This window comes from Eretmochelys imbricata, chromosome 10, assembly GCF_965152235.1.
Source record: "Eretmochelys imbricata isolate rEreImb1 chromosome 10, rEreImb1.hap1, whole genome shotgun sequence".
In the NCBI taxonomy this organism is placed as follows: domain Eukaryota; kingdom Metazoa; phylum Chordata; order Testudines; family Cheloniidae; genus Eretmochelys; species Eretmochelys imbricata.
The window spans coordinates 11431867-11458558 of record NC_135581.1 but is presented as its reverse complement, the minus strand read 5'-3'; the positions used below and the strand labels follow the sequence as shown (position 1 = coordinate 11458558).

At 51.5% G+C, this 26692-nt stretch overlaps 1 protein-coding gene across 1 annotated transcript; it reads left to right on the top strand.

The window, feature by feature from the left end:
* Window positions 1-2355: 2355 nt before the first annotated feature.
* LFNG (LFNG O-fucosylpeptide 3-beta-N-acetylglucosaminyltransferase) lies at window positions 2356-22669 on the top strand. The gene is made up of 8 exons (XM_077829021.1): window positions 2356-2869; window positions 15485-15533; window positions 17414-17513; window positions 17935-18088; window positions 18450-18535; window positions 18989-19154; window positions 19804-19889; window positions 20334-22669. Exons 1-8 carry the CDS (start codon window positions 2435-2437, stop codon window positions 20398-20400), a joined length of 1143 nt encoding a protein of 380 aa, XP_077685147.1. The 5' UTR covers window positions 2356-2434; the 3' UTR covers window positions 20401-22669.
* Window positions 22670-26692: the final 4023 nt, after the last annotated feature.

Sequence of the window (26692 nt, the reverse complement as noted above, 5' to 3'; positions counted from 1 at the left end):
GTTCTAAGCACCAGGTCACCTATCCTTGCTTAGAGCAGGAGAACATCACATGGTTAAAATGCCAGTGGGCACCTTCTATGCTAGCTCTCCTACAGTAAAGTGGAGCTGAGGCAGTGGGGAATCACAGCAAATATCCTAGTACAGGCAGGACCCATAGAGGTTAACTTGTGATTTTTCCCAGGCTCCCAGAGACAAGAATGGGAACAAATCCCAAATCTCCTGATTCTCAGTTTGATCAATATGAGATAAGTGATGTTTGGGGGATAGGGGGGGTTAGTACTACCAGCCTTAGAAGAGGCTGGTGAGAAACTTTACAGTATGAATTGAGTATGTGATCTGGGTGGTCCGCTTCATGGTAACCTCTTGAATACAGTTGTGAGAAAATCCCACTGTGCCCAATCCTACTTTGGTCTCTGCTAATCAGTGTCCCTGTGCATTGACTGTTCTGCCTGCCATAATAAATCAGGCAGAAATTGAAAAGTGGGGGAAATAGAAACCAAAGAGGTAATTCAATTTATAACAAGGTTGTTCCCTGTTTGGTTTGGTCACACTACACAGCCATGTAGAAGTCCCAGATCAACACACAGCTTCAGAATCTCAGGGTCTGGGGCCAGCAATAGCTGGACAGAAGCCAGGGCAGGCAATACGGACAACTCCTGCACAAGGAAGCAGAGAACAGTTTCACAAAGATACGGGAGAGCTTCCATTCCGTTAAAGATATTGCTGTGAGTGAGTGCAGGAGGATGGTGAGTCTGGGATATGGAGGGACTGAATAGGGCTGTACAGACACTATTCAACATCACCACAGAGATCATGAGGATGAAGGCAACTTTGTGAAATAACAGCAGGTATTAGAGGCAAGGGGGAAAGAATCACTGGAGGCTAAGGACAGCTGAAAGTGGGGTGGCAAGGGGATTGCTCAGACAGAGACAGTTTGGTAAAGACTGCATTGGTGTACCACATGCAACGTAGAGAAGGCAATTTCTTCACTGCCTACCCTGAGATGCCTCAACAGAATAATGAAAAGGAGGACTTGTGGCACCTTAGAGACTAACCAATTTATTTGAGCATAAGCTTTCCTGAGCTACAGCTCACTTCATCGGATGCACCGATGAAGCTCACGAAAGCTTATGCTCAAATAAATTGGTTAGTCTCTAAGGTGCCACAAGTACTCCTTTTCTTTTTGCGAATACAGACTAACACGGCTGTTACTCTGAAACCTGTCAACAGAATAATGTGTCTAGAAACTTTCAGAAATGCCCCCTATGATAATATTACACAATTCTTGAGCTGAGCTCAGAAAGCGAAGTCGATCGGGCAATACAGCTGACTCTGTGACCATTAGAGATGAGCTCCAGCAGCAACATTTGAATCTGGACTTCAAAAGCGCTACATTTCAAAGGTATTCAGATCAGGAGTTTGGTTTAGTCCATTTAAAGAGAGAATCCATTTGCAAAATGTAGATCTGGCTCCAAGTTTACATTTATAAAACCTCCAACATTTGGGGGGTGCTCAAACCTGGGGATTTGGCACGTGCTCACTGCTATTACTATTATTTCCACACCAAGAAGTGTGCTAGCAACATTACGGAACACATAGAAAGACATGGCCTACACCCCACCCTAAGGCCCTGATCCTGCAATGGGATCTGCTGTGATACGGATGTGACATGGAGGGAGGGGATGGGGTGGGGAAGAACAAGGTTTACAGTCAGAGGATCACAGGGTGACTTAGGTTAGATGTTTGCATACCTTGAGGCTACAAGTTTATTGATACTACTATTATTATTATGCTTATTATTTGGCTCACTTCTTGGGGGCCTATCGCACTCTTTGCATTAGGTGACACGTGTGCGCAAGCACTGTGCATCGGACTGGAGGTTTTGGGCCATGCCCACGAAATACTCTGCCTTCAAACGGCATTGCCAGGAGGGAAAAAGCTCTTGCAACAACCTTCCCCTCTAGCTCGGCACCTCGGCGCTGCTCTGTAAACGCCTGCTAAGCGCAGCTCCCGCTTTGTCTCCGGGGAGGCGGTCAGAGACCAGCCTCTCGGCCTGCCCGATGCACACGGGAGAACTCGGCCAGGGCTGGGCGAGCACCTCGGCGCCCGCTCCCAGCCCCCTGCGGCGCGCCCACGTGGGAGACAGGCCGCCACAGAGGAACGAGCGGAGCCCGCCCCTTTAGGGGCGCGGCCTGGGAGAGCCCCGCCCCAGACAGCCCGGCACGGGGCTCGGCCTGGGGGCGTGGGGAGAGGAGTTTTTAAATTGCGGCTGCCGCCGAGCTGCGGGCGGACAGGAGCCGGTCGCTGCTGAGGGCCGGGGCTGGCGGGACGCGGCACCTGCCCGGCGTTAGCGCGGCGGCGGCTGATCTTGGAAGTCTCCGGCCGCGGCCTCTGGCCGAGTCGCGTCGGTCCCGCTGTGAGCGGGCTGGGCAAGATGCTGAAGAGCTGCGGAAGGAAACTGCTCTGGTTCCTGGTCGGGTGCATGTTCACCTGCCTCTTGGTCCTGATGGCGGATCAGCAGAAGCGGCAGGTGGGGGGCCTGGGAGGAGAAGGGGGCCGGCGGGCTTTGCGGAGCTCGGCGAGCCCGGCCCCGGCCCCGGCCCGCCAGCCGCAGCGGCAGGAGGGCGAGCCCGGCTCGGCCCCCCGAGAAGTGAAGAGCTTCACCGATTACTTCAGCAAGCTGAGCCGGGGCCGGCGGGAGGCGCAGGAAGCCGGCAGCCTGGCCCCGCGCCGGGAGGGGACCCCCGGGCCGGCCCTGGAGGACATCACGGCCCAAGACGTCTTCATCGCGGTGAAGACCACCAAGAAGTTCCACCAGGCCAGGCTGGAGCTGCTGCTGGACACCTGGATCTCCCGGAACAGAGACTTGGTGAGCGGGGGGACGGGGCCAGCGGGGCGCGGGGACTTGCAGCCTGCCTGCGGCCGGGGCTTGCTTGGCAGCCTTCGGCAGGTGAGCTGCCCGGCCTGGGAGCAGCAGGGAGCCGTGCCAGGCCGCCCTGGGAAGCACGAATGAGCTGGCTAGTGTCTGCACGCCCAAGCGCCTCCAGCCAGAGCCTCCCGCCCTTGGCCCTGGGAAGGGAAATCGAGGCACATTCCAGCAATGATATCCCCCCCCCCTTCCCCTTGCTCTTGATCTCTATTGACAAACCTGGGGGGGGGGCGGGGGCTTTGGGAGGATGTCACACCCCCCCCACACACCCCCTCGCAGCCCGGGCTGCCAGGGAGTTAACGTGAAGCAGAAGTTTCACCTCTTTTCAGCAGGGGTCCTCTGCTTCCCCCAGCTGGAGGATTCAGGTGCATCCGTGTCCCTGCACAGCTGACGGGCACAGTCCGCTCTGAAACGCGTTCCTGCCTTGGGCCTGGGCCGCACGCACTCCGGAGCCTTTTGGTTAAAGTGCCTCTGAAGCGTAGCCGCTCTGGTCTCCTAGCAGCAGGGATCTTTAACGAGACCCCTGTGTTCAGGGCTCAGGTGCCTCTCTACTCCTCCCCCTCCGGCGGCCTCCACCCCCAGGAGACTGGGGATGAGGAGCATGAAATGCAATTTGTGTCGCTGGCCTGGACTTGTCAGATGTAAAACAGGGGCTGAAGTCCAGAGCTCTTCAGCATAAAGAAAAGGGGAGAGGACTGAGAGTTCTCAGGGTTGTTTAGAGACTGCTGCGGGGGGGGACCCTGCAAACATCAAGCTCCTTTTCTTTGCCGGGAGCAGCCATGGCTAGGCTGTCAGCTCACTATTTAAAGAAGGAATTAAGCTGCATTTTCAGAGAAGTGTCACCTACACTAAAAGCCTGTGCCCAAGGATATCTCAGCAACTGCTTCAGCAGTATGCCTGGAGGGGAAATAGCATTTCTGTTTCAGAGGGCACATCTGGTCCATACCTCATTATAGAGCCTAAGCAGTAATCATAAAGCCTTATGGCACCTTTTCACCTGTAGATCTCAAAGCCCTTTGCCATTGTGACTCACATTGTCCCAGTTTTGCAGGTAGGGAAAGTAACACACAAAGTTGCAATAGCAGAGCCAGCATCTGTAGACTGTAGCACCTTGGCTCTGGTGCCTAAGGAGATGTCTTTCCCCTTGTGGTATCCTCTCAGAAGCCAGGCGTGTACTTAGCTACTTGAGTGCGAGGCCAAGTCTGAATTACAACATCGTTTGCAGGGTACTGGGTAGATTTCTGGTACCCAGATACTACAGTGGTGGGTGTACACAAAATGCACAGACAGAGGGAGAGACCAGCAGACCCCAGGTTCTGGGGCTGAGAAAGCCATGGAATAGTAGTCAGTTTGGGTGGGAATTTTGGTAACCAGAAATACTGTGGGATTTCATAGAGCTTAAGATTAGAAGAGACCATTATTAGTCATCTAGTCTCGCCACCAGTACGTACTGGCTGAGAGAATTCACCACCAGCCTGATCTGTTCTCTGTCTCCCACAAAGCCCCCTGTATTCGTGTGAGTGATTGTCTCACGCTCTCCACCAGTGTCTTAGCCATTATTCTAGGACTTAAGGGAAAAAAAAAAAAAGTAAATCTACTTGTTTCCTTAGGAGACTTGCTTTTGCCATTTGCTCTCCTTACTCGGGAATTATTTTGATCATCAAACAGCTTCCCAAGCAGATTATGCCTGTTCTTAACAGAATGAGACTTTCCCATTTTCTCTCCCCAATTCATCCCCTTCCATCTTCACCCATTTCCTTATGGGCTCTCTCTGGGCCTGCCCTGCGGTGAGGTGGACTCATGTTTCTCACTCAGGAATAATATGTAAAAGATCTCTGCAGCAGACTTAGGACATCACTTCCGTTGACCTGCTCCTTTACTTAGGAGATCTCAGAGGCCTGGCAGTGACTCTGCCGTTTCTCCCTGCCATGGTTGGTTAGTGGAAACTCTTAGCTGATCTTTTATATTCTACACCTCTGAGCAGGGGAAGGGGCTGGAGGTGGATAAATGCCCTGAGCACCTACAGATGATCCTGGGAATGGCTGTTCTCTTTTTCTCATAGACTCTGGCTTTCTTCTGGGTTTTTGTTTTGTTTCGTTTGTCCGTTTGGATTCCCAGAGTCCTGAGTCTCAGCTCTCACGCTGTCCCCCTGGGCAAGCTAACAAAGCCTCTTTTCTCCCAAGCGCAGAGAAAAGGCTTCACAGGCTCTTGTGTGGTGCTTTCCATGGGAACCGGGTAGCTGGAGCTTGCAGTGTCCAGGTCAGGTTGCCTAGAGATGAGGGCCAGGAAGCCAGGGGGGTGCAGCTCAGAGAGGTGGCCCAGCTGACAAGCTGCTGAGTGATGCTCTTGTACAGCACTTGAGGGACAAGCCTTGGAGAGAGCTGAAGTTACTGAAAACTCCTGCAGGAGGAAGGACAGCGAGCTGGCGGGAATGTGTCCCAGTCTTTCCATGCTGGCCTGGCTGCCGTAACCAGGAAACTGACCCTCCATCTCAACAGGCCTGACAGTTTTTGTTGCCCTTTCCAGAGAGACTGCGGGGAAGTGAATCTGTCTCTTGCCTGCACAGTTTCCTCTCCGAGACAGTCTCCTACCAAGAAGCCTCGTAACAGCAACTTTGGGGCACCGTGGCTTCCCCAACTGTTAGACTGTAAGCGAAAGGAAAAGAGAAACTATCTGTGCACCTTAGAGTGTAGCGTCTGGGGGGGCCCTGCTCTCATGTGCCCCCCAGAGGTGTGGGTGATATAGTGATGAACTCCTGCCCTCTGGTAAGTGCTGAGCTTTTGCTGGAAGCTTCTCCTTGTGAGAGAGCTGGCTGAAGCTCAGTGCTTCATACGAACAATGCTCTGGGTTAGTAAAGGGGGTTTTCGGCTGAGGAGTTGCCTGTGCTAAAAGTGTGGCTCTCAGTCTGAGTCAGGCCTCTCTTCTCTGGGTCCCAGACCAGCTCTCTTTTGTTTTGCCAACAGCCTCTCAGCGTTCATGCTACTCTGCACCCTGGCTGCAGGGCAGGAGTGGAAATTCTTAGCCCAGAATCCCCTTTGGCTAATAAACACATCTAGTTCTTCCGAAGCAGAGAACAACCCTCCCTGTCCGTCCCCACCCTTTCCCCTTCTGAGTCAAAATCTGAACCTTCCGCTTCATAGTTACGCTCAGGGCCATGTTTGTTTTTAAATGAATGGCTAAAGGGTTAAGTAAAATAGTGCATTGAGGAGAAGGGGTTAAATCTGCCATGTGGTTCCAGTTTGGAGAGATGATAGGAAGGGGGAATTGCTATTGTGTTGTCTTCTTGGATACTCTTTGTTCAACATACAATAGCCTCAGTTTCCTGTGTTCGGTCTAATCCAAGATATTGCAATGATATCATGTGGTAGGACTCCCCTCCCTCCCCTCCTCCTTTTATCTGAGCAGAGTTGGATAGGCCTTGGCTTCACCCCTGCCCCCAAATCCTGCACCTACTCCTGTGCTTCAGATGAGCTAGCCCAGACAGGCTGTTTTTTGGAGAGAGGTTGTTCCTCCCTGCCAGCACCTTTTGAAGAGGGTTTGCAGCTGTGGCTGACTCAGCACTTGAATACCTCACATGCTGCAGAGTGGTCTGGGGAGTGTTTGCACTTTAAAAAAAAAAAAAAAAAAGCCCCAATGTTGTGAAAAAAAAATCATAAATGCAAGTTCATCCAGCCCCCCCAATTCCTGCTGAGGCTGAGGAGTTGCAGTGACAGGACCGCACAAGAACCGCGCTCCTTGTCCCAGGGTACAGGGCTCCGAGCGAACATTCTCCAAGCAGCTTGGTGGGCTTGCTCCCAGGAGATGCATGGAAGGAGCTATGTGATTAACTCTGTTGCAAGGATATTCTCATTTCCAGAAGTCTGGCAGATAATTGCAGGTGCTGATACCTATTCCAGCTAGTTTACTCAAGAGGAATGTGTTTACCTTCCAGAGAGCACAGGCAGTTCCCAAATTTTCCTAGCACCTTGGCCAGAATCCCTGTCCTCAGGGGTAACGGCCTGCTGGGGTGTGCTGACATGCTCCCAGTGGGCCTTACGCATTCATGTGTACACAGCAAGTATAGCTCTGTGTCCTGTTTACACTCCAAACACAGGTGTGGGCTCTGTCCAACTCAGCAGGTGGAACTGGGCTGTCAGAGCTCTGCCAAGCCAGTTCTGGCCACTCCACTGCAGCTCCTGTCCAGAGGGGAGTGACAGCTCCTCTCTCTTTAAACCTGGGCAGGTTAAAGACAAACACACATGGGGCCTGAATCTGGGAGGTGCTAAGCCCTCTGCAATGCCAGCTGAAGTCTGCAGGAGCTGAAGATGCTCATTCTTTCTCACGCTGAGGCCCATATGAAAGCAGATCTCCCAGGCAGGGGGATATTATATGGGAGATGGTGTTTATTTTAAAAGGAGGGCAGGGTTATCCTTGGACACCAATGAATTGGGGGCATGTAATGCTCTTAATTGCATGCCCCAAGCAATGAGGTATTTCTTCTCAGGCTTCAATAAAAGCACTTGAAATATAAGTCTGTGAAAGACACGTGCAGAGCGTGAGGCGGGGGGGGAGTGGGGGTGGGGAAAGAGGGGTGGGTCCCTAATTGCACAAGGAGCTCATTGTTCAAAGGGGGATTATTAAAAATAATAGCATTTGAAATTACACAGAAGAGGACTCTTCCTGTTACTGAAAAGCGAAGGGGCGAGAGCAAGCTCCGCTCCTGTTTGTGAATGCCTTGTAACTTCAGGCTTCTGTCGGTTAAAAGGATCAGGTTCTGAAATTAGGGGTCTCTGTGCCAGCCACAGCCCCCGCAGCAGGGGAAAGCCACAGCTCAGACAGCTAGGCAAGAAAGGGGCCAGGACCATCAAACTAATCCTTGAAATGAGCTGGTGACTTTCTCCCCAACTGCCTTTTTTGGGTTTAGTTTTGTACTTGCTGTTTGGCCCATCAGGGCTTGAGCTGCGTGTGTTTGCAAGGGACAAAAGCCAGGCAGGAGCCTGTTCCAGCTGCTAATTCTCTCCTCTTCCTCCCCCTGAGTAGTGACTTTTCCAGATGGAGGATACAGCAATGAACTGGAACCATCCAGGGTTGCAACCTGACAGATTGGCACAGGTGCCTCCCCCCAGAACATCCTGCGGCCAGCGAGGGCAATCTACTTTTAGACACTGCCCTCCAGGTTAAAGTCATTGCGTCCTTTCTTGTAGGCGAGCATGGTGCTTTAGACACAACACTGGCTGGCAAGCCTCCAAGGACTGTATAATCTCAGCCTGGGCCCCAGAAGCTGTAAGCCCGTGAGCTCTCGTTTGGCCTGATCTTGCAAGGTGCTGAGCCCAAGATCACGCATGATGGTGGGGAAATGACACCAGTACCGAGAAAGGGAAGGATGCAATTTATGCAATGGATAGTCATGAGATCCTTTGTGCAACATGCCTCACATTGGTTCCTGTTTTTGATGCAATTGGTGCAGGAGTGGGTGAGGAGAGGGTCAGCAGTAAGACACAGCAGTTTGTCTCCTGAGAGTGTATCATCCCTGAAGGTATTTCTGTTCCATTTTAATATGCAACAAAATTGAGACTCGCTCTTGGACAAAGGACAAGAGAAGAGAGGGTCAGGACCAATTTTCCCTGGTTGCTAGGTGGGTGGAATAGGAGCCTATGGCTGGATCCTGTCACCCACACTGTTCGTCACCAAATAAGATCAGCCTGGGAGCTGTGAGCAACTGCGGGCTGAGCTAGGCTTTCAGTGCAAATAAGTGGAAGTGAGTCACTAAGAAAAGAGAAATGAAGGAAAACCCTTTTTTCCCCATAGTCTGGACTGGCAGTGTCTCTCCTTCCCCCGTGCAGGGAGCTGGGCCAGGCTGGGCAGGACATGCTGTGAAGCAGCAGAAGGATAGGAGAGCACCCTGTGCTGGGAGCGGAGTTCCTCTAGCAAATCCCTGTGGTACAGAACGGGGGGGTGGGAGGGGCCGGTGCATGCCAGTGGCCTGGTGTCTGTCTCCGAGCCCTGTTATGCAGCAGTTTAAGGAACCTGGCAGGGTAAAGTGCATTGTCCTGGCCTTATTCTTTGGTGGCTGCTATTGTTGGAGAAGGATTTGGCATCCTGTGTTTCTTTAAATTGCAGCTTTTAGAACAATGGGGCTTCCTGTGTGTCCCAAGTCAGGGTCCCTGGCCAGACAATGCAGCCACTGAGCAAGCAGAGACAAAGCCCTTTCTTTCACCAATTTAAGGGGACGTAAGTGTGGGATGTAACTCCTTGCACTCCTAAAGCAGAAGCAGCCCAGAGAGAGCCCCTGAATGAGAGGGGAAGGGAGAGCATTCACAGAGCCCAGAGTATCTCTGCCTGCTAGTAGCAGGCTGGCCTATGCTTTGGTCCTACATACATGTATGTAACTGAATCCCAGATCTAGGGAGGTGCAACTCACAATTGAGCTGAGGCCTACAGGGCCTGATTGACCTCCCATTTATACCACTGTCAATGTGGAGTAACTTTGCTCAGGTCCAGCATGCACTGAAGTCAGGGGAGTTACACTGGGGGGAGAGGGGAATCCGGCTCAGAGCTGATAGATGCACTGTGTACACGTGCACAGGCTAATCCTCGCATCTTATGGCTTACACAGAAAATCAGCAGTCTCCCCACCTATCACCAAAGATTTCTTTGCAGACCTAGTGAGCTCCCTGTGGCTAGGAAACTGTGGCTTTTACACAATACACTGCTGCTGTGTATTTTCTCGGATCTCCATGAAGGCTCTTCGAGTGTTAAATGAGACTGCCCAATGAACGAAGACCACGTTGGGAGACACAGTCCTGGCTTTTCATTGCATCCATCTCCTGGCAGCTTCGAAATACATGTTGGGTCTCAAATTGTCAGTGGGAATGTGCAAGGTTCTGTGGCTGTGGTTTAGCAAGAGAGCTTCAGCTGTGCGTATGCCCTGGCTCCATTCCCGTGAGGGTGACCAGAGCATCGCAGCTGGAGGTTTGGGTATCTGGGACATGCAGAGAAAGAATAGAAAAGCTTTCAATCTAAGCGAGCAGTTGAGTGTAGCGGGCATGGTTCTACCTATGCCCAGCCTCCTCCCTGCCCCAGGCTCCTCTATTCCAATGAAGAGCCCAGCAGCCACAAGGAGCAGAGGATCTAAATCGAAGGGGAAGTGTTAAGGATGGGGCGCTGCATACATTGAATATCTAACTACATAGCAGATCTGAGACTAAACTGCCTTAAAGAGAAGACAGGTTTCAGAGTAGCAGCCATGTTAGTCTGTTTCCGCAAAAAGAAAAGGAGTACGTGTGGCACCTTAGAGACTAACCAATTTATTTGAGCATAAGCTTTCGTGAGCTACAGCTCACTTCATCGGATGCATACAGTGGGGAGATTTATATACATAGAGAACACGAAACAATGGGTGTTACCATATACACTGTAACCAGAGTGATCACTTAAGGTGAGCTATTACCAGCAAGGGGGGGGGGGGGGCGACCTTTTGTAGTGATAATCAAAGTGGGCCATTTCCAGCAGTCTCTTGTTGGAGTCTGTTTTTGAAGATTTTTTTTGTTGAAGAATTGCGACTTTTAGGTCTGTAATCGAGTGACCAGAGAGATTGAAGTGTTCTCCAACTGGTTTTTGAATGTTATTCTTGACGTCTGATTTGTGTCCATTTATTCTTTTACGTAGAGACTGTCTGGTTTGGCCAATGTACACGGCAGAGGGTCATTGCTGGCACATGATGGCATATATCACATTGGTAGATGTGCAGGTGAACGAGCCTCTGATAGTGTGGCTGATGTGATTAGGCCCTATGATGGTGTCCCCTGAATAGACTCCAAAGAGAGACTGCTGAATTGGAATTAATTTGCAAACTGGATACAATTAACTTAGGCTTGAATAGAAACTGGGAGTGGATGGGTCATTACACAAAGTAGAACTATTTCCCCATGTTTACCACCCCACCCCCACTGTTCTACAGACGTTCTTGTCAGCTGCTAGAAATGGCCCACCTTGATTATTACTACAAAAGGTGTCCCGTCTTCTCTCCCCGCCCCCCCCCCCCGCTGGTAATAGCTCACCTTAAGTGATCACTCTGGTTACAGTGTGTATGGTAACACCCATTGTTTCATGTTCTCTATGTATATAAATCTCCCCACTGTATTTTCCACTGCATGCATCCGATGAAGTGAGCTGTAGCCCACGAAAGTTTATGCTCCAATAAATGGGTTAGTCTCTAAGGCGCCACACGTACTCCTTTTCTTTTTTTTTTTTTTTTAAAAAGAGAAGAGACTCTCCAGGCCCAAGGAGGATGGCTTTGTTGTAATCCTGGCAGTGAACACCCTCCTCCTCCCCCCATCCCTCTTTCTTTTCCCCTTTTCCTCTCTCCTGTTCTATTTCCTCCCTTCATTCTCCCCAGACATCTTTCCTCCCAGCTGACCTGCATATAGAGTCCTATGCCCTATAGTGGATCCTGGAAAGCTGCCCAGGGGGTGGGAGGTCACAGGAATGGGAGATCTCATCTACAAGAAATGTAGACAAGCTAATTAAAAAAGAGAGTGAGGCTGTCACTGTTTTGGTTTTAATTGAATCTTCTGGCTGGATTCCCGCTTTGCGGAGAGCGGAGATGCAGGCAGGGGCTGGAAGGCAGTAAACCTGCAAAGGCAAGAGAGTCCCTCCGAGATATCACGTAGGGCTGAGTGCAGGCTCTACCCTTCCTGCCCAGGCAGCAGGGAGACAGGTGATCAGGCTGGAGTTTCCTTCTAAGGTCTCCTGCAGTTCCCTGCCTGCTAGGAGGAGTGGTAGAGTGTTTCTCTGAGAGCCCGGGAGGTAGTTGCATTGTCTCCTGTGTGTGGGAGGGGCAGCATCATCAGAATAAAAACTTTCAATGCTGGCTAATAATAAACAAACATCCACTCTGGTCTATTTATAGCGGCGGAGCAGGAGGATTAGTTTAGGGGTTATTTTCGGAGCAGCCGAAGACACAGTTGCTGGAGACAGCGTTCCTGATCTAATCATGCAAACATTTTCCTCTGTATTAAATCCCCAGTGGGCATCCTGAAAGTGTTCTGGTCTCCCGCCCCAGCCAGCGGGCCCCCTTTGACACATTCCAAAGAGATTGATTAAATGAATACTGGGCGGAGGGGAAGGCAAGTGCTGGGGGAAGGTGGACACCATGACTGAGACCAAACAAATTCATCTCAGAATGCAGTCACGGGCCTCGCCCCTCCTCGGGGTTGGGGGCTTTATAAACTCCCTCAATCAGGAGAAGGCCCCAGGCCCAGTCGGGGGTGCGTGTGTGTGTCTTGCTTGCCCTCTCCCCCCAAGGCCAGGTAACTGGCTGGTGCCGTCACATCCAGCATGGGGAGTGTAAAGCAGGGGAAAAGCGCTGACCACGCCAGTGGACACCCCTCTGCCCCAAGGGCCGGGCAGGTGCTGGGGGATATCAGACTCTGCACTGGCTAAAAGACCATGTAAAAAGCCCAGAGCAAAGTAGAGCCTTGGGGCCAGGGAGAGGAGGAACATCCCTGTGGATGCTTGATACCTCTGAAGGGGGCAGTCTCCTTTGTGGCAGGGGGAAGATCAAGTCATACTGTCCCGTTCCCCAGCCCCGAACCTAGCATGGTCCTGACACTGACAGCTAGGTGATGCCTATACCCTGCCCTCCATGACGCTCCCTTCAACTTACTGCCCCATGCCTGTTAGCCTATGTTATGGGAGGGACATTTCTCCATGGCCCCTGTAACTGAGCAGCTAACACCTTGAACCTGAGAGTCAAGCCTCCTTATTTTGCTTTGCGTAACAAACTCTTCTTAGGCGTTGTAATGCCATCCAGCCCTTTGTTTGCGGTTCCCCCGCAGCAATTGACTTGATGCCCCCCATGCGGGTTTCCCCTTTCTCAGTGAAGGAGCAGAGCCCATGTGCACTCTTGGAGCCCCCCACCCCGTCTCAGATGCTGTCTGTCCAAGACATCTTGTGCCTTTCCTGGAATCACTGGCACATATGCAATTGCGCAATGGCTACACGCTCTCATGGGTAGTTTGGCTTTTCACGCCTCAGATCAGCTCTATTCTCTTATACCAAAAAGGCCACTTGTAACCTCCCCCCCAATGGACCCAGGGCCCAGCCACCCCTTCCATTCAGGAGCTCAGCACTGTCTGCTCTTCCCAGCCACTTCCCTACCCCGGGGGACCTGAGCAAACAAACTTGGCTTCCCTCCCTCTCCCCCGAGTTAACCAGCCCAGCTGTATGTTAATGGAGGAACAAACACATTGCTGCTTAACTCTCCTGGCCTGAGTAAAGTCAGGCTGACTCATTCAAGCTATTGTCACCCACTCCAGAACAAAAAAAGCCCACTGCGGGGCTGGACTGCCTGATGGGTGGCAACGAATTTCCAGTTCACTCGTAATTCATCATTCCCAGGCCTCTGCCCTCCCCCCCTCCAATTTCTCTTTGTCTTTTTTCCTTTGCGCTTCTGTGCGTGTCTGGTTTTTATAGCGCTTGGCAGCTGGTTGTGGTTTCTTCTCTCTCTCTCTCTCTGGCTTTGTTTGCTACACGCTGATTGATTGAGATTGCTTTCTCACCCTTCCCTTCCCTCCCCCTCCGTTGCCTCTCCCCACATTTCTCCCCCAAAAGTCCAGGGTAAACCAGTAGGATGTTCCCCTGGAGCCAGGCAACATATGTTGAGAATTAGCTGTGTAAATAAGGGAGTGCGGCCAGGCAGGTGGCTCAGGTAATTGGGGGAGGGTGTGTGTGTGTGTGGAGTCGGCAGTTGAAGGCGATTCAGTTACCTAGGAAGCTGGCTGAGTGCAGGGGGAGGAGGAGCGCCCCACTGTGCACACACAGACAGGTGCAGGGAGCTGCATTGATCAAGGCTGACACCCCGGCCCCAGCAAGCTGGGCGAAGCCAGGCTCGTGCCAGAGCTAAGCAGCTGCTGCCACCTGACCTCCTGCTCAATAAACAAAGGCTATGAGACGGGCGTGGAGGCCACAAGAGGGGGGTTTGCTAGCTCAGGGTGCCGGGACAGAGCCAACTGGGTGCATGCTGTTGACACAGGTGTGGGATGAAGCCGGGAGACCGCCTCCGCACACCACGGGCAAGCAGTGCAAACACACCTGCTTATAGCCAGGCAAAGGCCGGTCACACAGTGTTTAGCAGAGCCAGGTGGGCTGAGCAGGGCAAGCCTTTGGAAAGACAAAGTTCCACGCGTGAACCTCAGGGCCTGAGCCAGCACTGAAGGCAGTGACAGCACCCCACTGGCTTCAGTGGGAGCACAAGTGGCTCCTTAGCATGCTGTCTCTCTAAGGGAAGCCACAGCTCAGCTGCATCTCATTACACGTGGCTGTAGGTCCCTCCGTTCCGCCTCACATTCCTCTCCACCCCACATAAAGCTGGTGCAATCCCACTGCCCGGTACTGGTGCTCATTCACAGCACATGCTGCAGCTTAACAGCAAGATCATGGAAAATGCAATATAGTTAAAGAAACGAAGGCCACCGCATTGCAAGCGGCTGCCTCCGCTGTGTTCTTAGGTTGTGTCCCTTGCCTTGTGGCTTTGTGTTAAAGGCCCATATTGTTACACACTTGGGCCCTGGCAATGAAATGACGTTCCAGAGATCTGGGCAGACACACACAGTGAAACCCAAGTAACTGTGACTGCAGCTGAAACTGGGGGGGGGGCAACTCCACCACAGAGGAGGCTGGGAAACATGCTGTACAGACACTGGTTCCATTTTCTCTCCACTCTGGGAAGGGAAGCTTTAACCCTTTGCTTCCCTGTCAGGCCTTCTGTGCTGTTTATTTTTTTATGGGGAGTGGGCAGAGATGGGGATTAAAATGAAGACACTTGGTTCCCTGCAGATGATTGCGCAATGCAGGTGCGCATCTCACCCAGCTACTTTAAGGGGAAACACCTGCTTTCAGGATGAAACCTTAGGCACCTTTCCCTCTTGTCAGGGAGGAGTTTGCGGTGCGTGTTCCAGTGAGATCCTTCAGATCCTACCGTTTTCCAAAATGTCTTTCAGTCCAGCGATCCCAGCTCGGAGCCCTGGTGCCCTCCCTCTTCCAATGAGTGTGTTGAATGTTATCCTAGCTCTGTGATGGCCTGTAATCAATATGTTCATTAGGCTGAGATTTGTAACCCAGTCACAAGAGAAGCAGAGTCAGGCCGGAGCCACAGAGCTCAGAGCTGGCCTCCCAATTGCCTCCAAGTTCAGGGGTACTTGGATCTCGGGTTAAGGTTTGGGCCTTAAGAAGAAATGAGTGACAAGCACCCAATCCCCCTAACCCCCTGATTGGTATTGAATGGTTTAGCCTCTAGTGCAGCTGAAACAGAACCATTACAAAAAGTTTGACCAACACCCCCTTCCAGCAGGCCTTGATAGTGCTGAAGTCACTTTCTGCCCTTTCCTACCCCAAAATTAGGACGGTCGGGCAATAGCCATGGTCAATAGCAGGCCTTTTTCCTTCAGCAGCACCTGCTGCCTGGAAATCTTTGGAAACTGGAATGTAGCAGAAGTAGGTTCCCCCAGGGGAAAGGCACAAAGCAGCATGCCCTTGGTCATGTCAATTCTAATGACGTGTTATCATCTCTTTCAGACCTTCATCTTCACTGATGGGGAGGATGAGGAACTGAAGAAACGCACAGGTGAGTCAACCAATCCCATTCTGGTCTCCTTTCTGGCTGGCGCGAGCCTGGTAGAAGTTTAGGCAGCTCAGGGGGCTCTTTGAATCGAGCAGTAAGTGCAAGATGCGCACGTCATTTCTCTCTGAGCCTGGAGTAGTTCGGCCTCCCAGGTTCCTTCCCTCCCTCCTGCTCCATGATTTCAGGAACGAGGGGACTAAACCATCTGGGGGGTGGGATGGGGGGAGCTTTAGATGGTAGAGAACTTTTCTTAAATCGTTAAAAAGGGCCAACTATTGCGCTTGAGCTGGAATTTTCAGAGGCACCCACAGCTGGCACCAGTTTTTTGAAACAGCATTTAGGCAAAAAACAGGCAGCCAGATTTTCAAGCCCGCTGAGCAATTTGGGCGCTGACCTGTTCTGAAAAAGCTGGCCCCGTGCGTCACAAAAGGAGCTGGTGGGTGCTGGGCACTTGTGGCTGTCTGGCCCTCTGTTACGACAGTGCGACACTACTGAAATCATTGGCCGCCCCCTTTGCTAACTCACACCACCTTGACTGTGCCCTTTGGCCTGGTCTTACTCCAAGCAAGGACTCAGGAGGTGGCTTTCAAAGCTGGGGCAGAAATTGAATGTGCCGGTGGCGCCCCCTTGAGGATCTCAGGGTGCGGAGAACGCTGCTCTGAGAACGAGGCGGCTTGTTACAGTGGTTGCCTTTGGGGAAAATACCCAGCTGAGATTCCCCTGTCAGAGATAATGGAGGTCACAGCGCCACAGTCCCTTCCCCCACCTGCCCTTGGAAAGGCAGTCTGTGCAGCCATCTGCCCTGCAGCGGTTTGATCCCGTGTCTCCCTTCTGAGGCAGGGGAGAGTAACAAGGTGCCTTTCTAGGGATTTTTCCCATCCCAGCGCTGTGATTAACGAACCCAAGTAGCTTTCAACAGAGAGCGGGAAAGGGACTTACTCAGTGAGTGTTTATTCAGCAGCCCCTCCCCTCGAGTCTGGGGCAGGCCTTCCCTATTCTTCTGATGTAAATGATTCCCTTTCAGGCCCTGAATCAATTCCCTTTGAGATGGCCCAGCACATAACAGGTGGCCGGTGCTGGGAAAATGCAGCATGAATAGGCCAGGATTCTGGCTAACAGACCCCAGCAGAGGGGCTAGAGGATCCAGTTCACAGGCTTCACCCGCCCCCCTTCCGGAGACTGCAGGGATAGGGTGGCCAAATGTGTGCTTAGCACGGGTAGTGCTGAGATAGGGCCGATCCCTTCTTCTTTTTCTTCTCATGACTCGGCAACATCCCTTTGTAGGAACTCTTAAGCCCACTTTATCTCACGCACCCTTGGTAACAATTCCCTGGGAGCTCCAGGCTTTGTCCCCTAGGATGCTCTCTGCTGTATACTTTAGATACGGGCCGTTCCAAGCCTTTTATAAGGATATTCAGTCCCAGTACAGAACACTGCTGTGTCTTGGACTAGGCCTGTGAAATACGGTTGTATTCTGTTCATTAGGATCCAAGCTTCCTGGCCTTAGGTTAGGAGGGTCTTGGCCTTTGTGGGCCAGCAGCAGAGAGGATAACAGGATTGTTGGCATCTTTCTGGCCTGTCTTCATTCTACCCCACCCTCCCCTTTTATGTGCGAGGAAAGTAGCTGCCCCTGCTGCTGTCTGTGAACCTTGCACTCAGTGAGGGGGCAGCCCTGGGCTACAAGCAGCTGCTGTTGGGTGCAAAAGAGCAAGGGCTCTTCAAATCACCAAACCGGTGGCAATGTCCCTCACTGCTTCCTGGGCAGCTTTGGGTGGTGGACAAGCAGTTTCATTCGTTCAAGCAGATTGACTGTGTTGCTGGAGAGAGAGAGGCTCACCGGACTGACTGTCCCTCTTCTCTCCCCGACCCTCTTCTCACCACAGCCAATGTCATCAACACCAACTGTTCCGCTGCTCACAGCCGCCAGGCTTTGTCTTGCAAGATGGCCGTGGAGTACGACAAGTTCATCGAGTCTGGGAGAAAGTAAGAAGGAAATTAATGTCCAGAGAAAGAGAGTGAGCGAGCAATTGCATGTGGGGTGTGTCTATATGCATGACAGTTTGTACACACGTGAGACCGCATGTGTGGCCAGGTGAAAGTGCTGGGAATGCAGGGAAGGACTCAAACTGCAGAGCCTTCTGGTGACCAGCTACAATGTGGCTGCCTGATTCTTTCAGTTTCCACGGACAGGTCTTGCCCCAGTATGGGCTAGGGACTGGTGCAGGGGGGTTAGGAGTGGCTTCCGCTTGCATGACCTTGATTAAATCACTCAAACTCGCTGCACCTCGTTTTCCCTGTGGCGAATGGGAATAATAGCTGCCTGCCATTGTAAAGCGCTCTGCTGGAAGGAGCTCTGGGAGTGCTGAGTATTACCGGACTAACTGGGTTGCTTCTTTTGCTCCAGGTGGTTTTGCCATGTGGATGATGATAACTATGTGAATGTCCGGACCCTGGTGAAGTTGCTGTCTGGCTACCCCCACACACAGGACATCTACATTGGCAAACCTAGTCTGGACCGACCCATTCAAGCCACAGAGAGGATCAGTGAGAACAAGATGGTAAGAGAGCACGACAGTGGGTTTACTAGGGCTAACAGGAGGCAAAAGTCCAGCGGCCAACTGAGCCCAAAGAGGGGGGTTTCCAGCTTTCACTGAGCTGGTGATATGTTGAAAAATGTCATCGTTTCAGAATGGAGAAGGGCTTTAACAGGGACACAACTCTCCCAACTTCTCAGCACCAGGCTTAGCTGTGCATCCTGTGTGCAGATGGAGGTTTGGGTCAGCTTAACCGACCAGGGGAGCAGTTGAGACAATTGGGAGAATTCTCTTCGTATTGCCTAAATTAGTAAGAAGTTCATGAGGAGACAGGGAAAAGAACTGGTCTTAAACCTCACTGTTTTGCTTTCCATTTTTTTTGCAGCATCCTGTTCATTTCTGGTTTGCCACTGGGGGAGCAGGTTTCTGTATTAGTCGCGGGCTGGCGCTGAAGATGAGCCCATGGGCGAGGTAAGGAGATTAACACTTGGCACTGATGTTTCATAAGACTTCTAGAAAGTCCTGGATTACTCTGTGAAGGTCAGGATGGGGGAGGACACAGGAGATCAAAGATCACTGGTGACTCGAAATTCAGCTGCATCCTGAAGTCCAATTCTTTGTGGACTTTGATTCCATCCCAATATCTAGTGGACTGAGGCTCCACCTACACTGGCCTCGTAGCCGTGTTTGAAGAGACCCACAAAGAAACTAGGAAGGAGACTAAATTGCTCTAGTCCTAAAGACATTTGTCTCTGTAAGCCAGGGTTGAGGTCATTTGAGAGGGCAGGAATTCCTCCCACCCTCACCCCATCAGGAGGTAGGGCAGGTCTCCCACTCAGGGTTGGGACCCATTGGCGCAGCGTGGAGGAAAGTTAACTCAGTGCCTGGCAAACTCACGCACGTACTCCCTTCTGTCTCCTACAGTGGGGGTCATTTCATGAGCACTGCAGAGAAGATCCGCCTGCCAGATGACTGCACCATCGGGTACATCATAGAGTCCGTGCTAGGAGTGAAGCTTATCCGGAGTAATCTCTTCCACTCCCACCTGGAGAACCTCCATCAGGTGCCCAAGTCAGAGATTCACAAACAGGTAAACCTGGCCACATCCAAGAAGCACTTAGAGTTAGTGCAAAGGCCAGGGAAGGGCCACATATTTCTTGTGTGCAGATCCTAGGCCCTGGCAATGATCACAGGTAGAACAGGGGAGCAGGGTTATTTCTGTTCCTCCATGAGCACAGAACCAGGATAGCTGTGTGCAATGAGCAGCAGGCCTCTTATCCCAGTGCACGATGGGCCAGGAAGGCCAGGAACTTAGGAAATTACTCTTGAGAACCTGGGATTGAACCCAAAATGACACCACCTCAGCAGGAAGGAAACTCCAAACCCCTTGGCATTATCTCTGATAGAGGTCTCCTTTGGGGGTTTAATCTAGTGCTGTAGATGAGCAAGCAACCGAGCTACTATACCTCATCCCAGTGTCTGAGTGCCTTGCAATCTTTCATGTATTTGCCCTCCTACCATGCCTGTGAGTCAGGACAAGGCTGTTATCCCTATTATACAGATAGGGCACAGAGAGACTCAGTGACTTGCCCGAGGTCACACAGAAAGTCTGTGGCAGAGCATGATCTGGAACCCAGGTCTCCAAGGTCCCAGCTAGTGCCCTAATCACTGGACCATACTGCCCCTCTGTCAAGAGCAGCATCTTGCCCAAGCAACACCTTCACCTTTGTGCTCTCCAGGTGACATTGAGCTATGGCATGTTTGAAAACAAGAGGAATTCCATCCACATGAAGGGAGCTTTCTCTGCTGATGAGGATCCATCCAGGTGAGCTGCGGCTTCCTCACCCCCCCACATTCGTGTGCAACCAGACGTGTTCCTCCTTTTACCCCCATACAATGAGGAAGCCTGGGCTTTAAAGCCAGGAAAAGAGCAGTTGAAATGACCCTCAAGCAATCAGGAGGTGGAATTACAGCACTTGTAGACATATCTGAGCTAGCTGTAACCTGCCTGCGTAGGATCCTGGGTCCACACTCACATGGCCACCACCCATGCTGCTGAAGCTTCACTGCAATTGTCACTCAAGTTAGCTTTGCTCTAGTTCGGGTTTGTCTACACCTGCTGCAGTCCCACTTCTGAGCTGCAGCGTAGACAGACCCTCAAAGACCGAGCCTTTGCACGGCTGCTGTGTGCAGCAACTGGAAGGAGGTGTCAGTGTTGTGAGCAGGTCTTGGCTCGGGTGCTGATCGCCGGTGTTTCCCTCTCTTGCAGGTTCCGCTCCATTCACTGCCTGCTGTACCCAGACACGCCATGGTGCCCCCTGAATGTGGTGTACTAGGAGACGCATGTCCCCGTCAACCTCGTCCCAAGTTTCCCTGGTATCCGAAGGGCTTGTGGGACCCGTATGTGTGCATGTGATTTCCCTGCTGCGAGGCGAATGGTTATTATTGCTGTGATGATGCACAGTGTGTGCGGTTTATAGGCTGCTGTGCGGCCCCTCATCTCCCCTGCAGCCGGAGAGAGTAGATTTTTGTGGTGCTGTCTGCCGCCTCCTCTGACAGGCCGGGGGTAGGTGGGAAAGGCTAGGCCCTGAGCACTTACACGTGTGGCCCAGGGGCCAGGCTGGCTTGTGAAGGGTAAGTGTCCTGAACACCAGCCTGCATGGCTCTACATGTTGCTTTGCAGTGTTTGCAATTCTCGTAGAACGTATGGGGAGTAAGTGTGTGCCCTGGGCCAGCTCTTTACTGCCATGGCTTTCTTTTTCCGCTGGAATTTTACTTTTAAATGTTCTCTCTATCCCATTCTGCCCAACCCTCACTCCCGTCTCTTCCTGCTTCCCATAAACCCAACCTGCTTTATTCCACCTCCTCCCCACCCCATTCACTTGCCTCCCCCAACCCTTCATCCTTCGGCTCCGGATACTGTTTCAGATGAAGGTTCATTGATAATAGTTGTGGCGGGAGGGGGGGTTAATTCCACCCCTCTGCCCCCCTTTCTTGCCTCCCTCCAATGCTGGCTGTATTTTGGGGGGAGCAGGGGAAGTTTGCTGGCTCCAGGGGCAGTTCTCTGGACACATTGGAGCTGAGTCCAGGAAGTGCCCTGGAGAAATTTTGTACTTTGTCGTGTTTAGAGCTGGACTCTCAGAATCCCAGCTCATGGTAGCACTGAAGGGAGACAGGCTGGGGGGAGAGGAGCAAGGAGAGGGGTTGGTGATGGAAGCCGAGAATCATTGTTAACTCTGTTCACTGGAGTTCCCTATGCCTCGCTGAAATATTTTCAGTACTATAAAGCTATGCAGTATTTATATAGGATAATTTAAAGACATTTATAAAGGGGGGGGGGGTTGCAAAGAGATGCATACATGCTGTGTCCATGTTTATGCTTTATTTATATGGAGACATAACGTCTCCCTTCAGTGCAAAGTCTCTGCCCACTTACCCTTGCCTTTGGAGCATCTTCGTGGAGGGGAAAAAGTGCTACACATGTTTTGTCCCTAACACTCGTGTCTACCAGGGCCAATTATTAACACATGTAGAATGCACTGTCTATACCAATAAATAATCTAGGTTCAGTGGAGCGAAAACATTTAGGCCGGGTCTGTCCGGGGGCATTAGATGCTGATGCATAGGGTGAATAAAGAGCATTGGGAGGATTGCAACTAAGGGTCCAATGCAGATCTCCCACTGGTGCAATTCCACTGGCTACAATGGAGTTAATCCCGTCACTATTGTGAGATCAGCATTAGCCCCTGAGCTTGTCTTTGCTATTGGTCCCATTTACCACTGAGCTCAAGAAACACCCCTTTTTCCCAAGCACCATTTCTGGGCTGGCCCAGCAGCTAGGGGCCTGTTGGAACTCAAGATAGGTGCTGGATCATGGTTGCTGGCCTGCTGGACGCAGTGGGAGTCAGAAGCCTGAATCCCTGTGAGGATCTGGGCTTAAGTGCTGTGGAAGCTTTACACTCAGCATCTGGGAAAAGGAGCGCATTGCTCCGCTCAGCAGTGCTCCCTCTGGTCGATGGAGGATCAGCAGCTGAAGGGAGACCACTGTAGTTCACTGCATAACCTGCTCCAACAGACAGTTGCTCATGGCTGTGCAAATCCTCTGCTCCTGTACGAACATTGACTTAACCCTTCCTCACCCAGGGGGTGAGAGCTATTTGTTCTCTGAATGGATAAGTGGGCAGAGGCAGAACTGTATGTTTCCAATGAGAGGCTGAGTGAAAATGGCCCATAATGGGTGCATCTGTAAATATCTTATTGCGACAGTAACTTTTTTTTACTGTGCTGTTTTTTTTTTTAATTGAGAACGATGTAGGGTTGAAATTTTTTTATACATTTTCTGTGGATCGGAAAAAACAAAACAAAAACCTTCTGAGAATCTGTTTGAAAATGAAATTGAAATGTCTTGTAACGATCACTTACCTTAATTTATGTGTTCCAGTATCTGGAACGTCACTCTCTGCTTTTCATAACTAGTATGTGTTTAAAAGAAATAGATTGGAAAAGAAATGACACATGTTCTCAGGGAATTAAACCTGATAGTTACCATGGAAATCCTGTGGTAGCCATCATTCTTTGCTTTCAATAAAGCAGCTTATTTGCTGATCACTGGCACATGGTTATTGTCTCTAGTTTGAACTGCATCCTGGGTATTTGGCATCACTCCCTTACAAAGACATACTGCAAACCATTTCCTGCTTAAATGTCCTTGAGGATAGCTAGGGCTGAAGGTTTTGCAGCCCATACCCCTCCGACACGATAGACCAACAACAAACTCCCAACAAGGCTGTTCCGTGAACATGCCCCACAGGCTGCAGTAGCTAACCTGAGCCAGCGTCGCATTCTCTCCACCCTGGACCCACATCCAACTCTCAAGAAGACGCTTGTCTAATAAAGCCCTCTTCCAAAAGTCTGCACCTGCAGTGACTGCAAAAAATACAGGGAGATTCCTATGCAGCCAAACTCCCATTATCGCTTAGGGGGCAGGTTTGCTTGTCCCTTTTCCCCACGAGTGACAGGTTGTCCAGCCATTCCTGTTTCAGCATTCAGCCCTCTGGTCTCTCATGCCTGTGGAGAACCTGGTTGGGCTGTGAAGGAGTAGGACCACACTCACTGAACTGTAGCTCCTCCAAACTGCAAGGGATAGGATACTGCAGCATGAGCACAGCTGAGGCTCGATCACAGTGCCTCAGAAAGGGGAAGGAAGACCGTTCTCAAAAAGCGTCTGTGGGGAGCTGGCAAGGGGAAGAGGGGAGGGGGGTTGGTTGACACGTAAGGAAGCAGTGGCATGGGATCCCGCATGCTATACTTTGCAAAGTCTAGCGCTAGTCTTACATCTAAGAGCCGCAAAACTAGGCCAGACCGCAGGGGTATGCCCAGGAATTTAAATTTGACTGCTTTTGCGGGGGCATATTCTGGGCCCTTGCTGTGGCCCCAGGGCCAGGAAGCTCTCTCTGCTCAGTGCCTGCCATGGCCCTGGGGTCAGAGGAGTTCTGTGCCCCACCTGTTTCCCCTCCTCCCCCACCTCCATGCACGTTCCTGCCAGTCTGTGTACCACGGGCAGGCAGGCACGGCCCTACAACCTTTTTTGGTAGAGGCCTTGCTGCAGAGCTGCTAACCCCTGGTACTTCACCCTAATGAACAAGGACAGGCGGCAAGCTCCTGCTCTCTGGGAACACTCACTTGGATTCACCAATAACCCCGGAGCCCACACCATGTTGGCTAACAACCCCCTGTTTAAAAAGCTCTCTAGAGCTTCTGAGCTGTACTGTCCCCCCCACCCCCCAGCTTGGTTCCAGCTGTGACGACTCACACACACACATCCCAGTAGCAAGAAACAATCATTTGTTAACCCTGGGCACAGAGTGAAACTTCACCACCCCCGCCCTGCCCCCAAACCTCAGACCGGCTTGTGAGGCAAGCGTCAAACTTTTCATCTGACACAGTCAATTCCCCCTCGTTAAGCAGCACACTTCAGTTTCACTTGACTTTCTCGCTTATTCTGGGGTGTATTTTTAACCTGCAAACTGAACAGGAAGTTAGCATGTGTCAAAGCAAAAACAAACAAACAAAAAGCACTCGGGCGGCTGGTGCTGGGTGTGCTTTGGCACTTGCATTCTGTGCCCACTGCTCCGTTATCACACGTCCCACCATCCTGCCTTCCGAGCAATGAGTCACCCAGCACCAACTGCAAGCGGGCACAGCACTACCCACCCACAGGGAGAAGAAAGGTCAAGTGAAACAGACTTCAGAAGCACTATCGGAACATGAATCACATTTGAGCGCTTCAAAATGATTCCCCCCCCCCCCAGGGCTGGTGCAGCAAGGCCTTCCTCAGCAGTTCACTAGTTCCAGGCTCCGGAAAGGCCCATGTCATCCTTAGGAAACGATACCAGGCTACATTTGCATGCGTATTTTCCTATGGCTTGCTCTGTTGTGGTTTCATCAGGGCCTTCGCTTTCCAGCCTCAACACATAAGAACATTGGCCCAGAGGCTGCTGGGAACCTAAAGTGCAGTAGCTCACACCAAAGGCTTGTAACGTCTCAGTGACCCAAACCAGTACTGATGTGGTTGGCGGCACCTTCAGCAGTGTGGTCTGAATCATAGAATATCAAGGTTGGAAGGGACCTCAGGAGGTCATCTAGTCCAATCCCCTGCTCAAAGCAGGACCAAGCCCCAATTTTTGCCCCAGATCCCAAATGGCCCCCTCAAGGGTTGAACTCACAACCCTGGGTTTAGCAGGCCAATGCTCAAACCACTGAGCTATTTGGGCATTTGTCATCTGAAAAAAAATTTTCATTGGCTGCAGGGGGAAATACAGCCTTTGGACTCAGTCTAGCAAGCCAGATTCAACAGCCCAGGATACCAGCGGCTCAGCTCAGGGATACATACTGCAGACGCTACATTGCACTCCTACCAAAACCTGCTTAGGTGTAAATTTCAATCAGGTAGAAATAGCAATCAGAAGAGCAAGAACAAGCAATTTAATATGCTTAAAATAAGCTCTGGCAGATCCTGCCAGTGCCATTTATACAGGCCACACTCACTGTGCCAGTCATTAACTCAACTCTGAATGGGCTGTCCTCAACTTCTGGCACACCACTCTGGGCTGCTTTCTTTTCTCCACGCTGCTGCTATTACAAAGCATGTCTCCATCAGTGTACACGGGGCAGAGGTGTCACCTCTCCAGGGCTGTGTTTAAGGCTTCAGGGACTGTGTGGCAGTGAGACTAGACTTAGTTATGAACCATTGCATCGTGCAGGGGGCACACACCCCCTCCCCCCGCCCCACCTAAATGGCTGGCTTAGACAGGCCTCAGCTCTGCAGTCTCCCCAGTCATGTCCCCGTGTAACTGCTGTGTAAAGGCTCCCAAACTGAGCCCTCCAAAAACACCCCCCCCCCTTCCCCATTAGGGAGCTAACAGCTGCATGAATGGTGTCTTGAGAACTATCTGCAGAGCACAGTCATGGACCAGAGACTCCTACACAGCGCAGTGCCGGCCTCCTTGCTCAGGCACCAAAGCCCAGAGACGTTGGCGGAAAGGAGAAAGCAGCATTTAGCAACAAGTAATACAATTTGGCAGTGTGTGTGGGGAGAGGCTATGTCAGGCCAAGCGGCAGACATGCTGGTTTGCAGGGATTCGTGTGCACCGTGCAGTATGCACCTTCATCGCTAAATGCCCCGGGGGCAAAGACGTGCTGTAGGCTTTGCTTTCAATAACCCCTATGTTGAAGGGTTACTTGGCGAGCAGTCAGAAAATAAGGCAAAGCAACTCCCACTGGTACCTGGGATGGTGCATCACGCTGATTTCAAAGCTGAGAGTCCTTTCATATCAGTCCTCTGGCAGGGTAAAGTGTTGCAAGGCATAGTGCAGTGTGAAAAGATTGGCGAAAGCAGGATGGGCGCACACACGGTGGGAGATGGGGGGGAGCAGAGCTTTAAAAATGCAGGAAAATCCTTTAGCAATCCACCCGTCTCCTAACCCACACGGCTTCACCCTATACCTGCACGTTCACAGCTGCACAATGCACAGACATACACATGTTCATATGTCCACACAGACATGCCATTCATGCACAGCCACGAAAATCTGTTCAGTTCCCAAGCTCCTGCCCCAGGCTGTCTGCATGCATACAGACAAAAGCCTGCAGTTTCAAAATACTTCACTTGTGTGTCTGCCCCAACCACTTTCATCTGGTCCCCTGTTCTCTTCTGCAGGACATCCTGTTTATGCTAACTGGCTCAACAGAGACAGAAAGATTTTGTTCCTGATAATGTGTACCTTTTGGACACATGTGTTTGGGGGTGGGTGGCTGGGAACGTGGCTAAAAAAAGCTCCATTCTGTCAGCATGCCTGCTATTAGGCCACTGCTGTGTCCGATCAACTGTATGGCGCCATAACTGCACCAGGACTTCCTCATTCACTCGGTGGCTGAGCTCAGACTGAGAGCACCGTGGTTATAGTGAGGAATTTAGAATGGGCTTTATGGAGGGTCATGGGCAGCCGATGACTCGGGAGTTCCTCCCCTTGGGCCTGAGCTGCCATCCCTCCTTCTCCCCCTAGGAGCCTAGAGCACCCCATCATGGCCCCCAGCACCAGGTGGCATGGTCGCAGTGCCTCCAGCCCT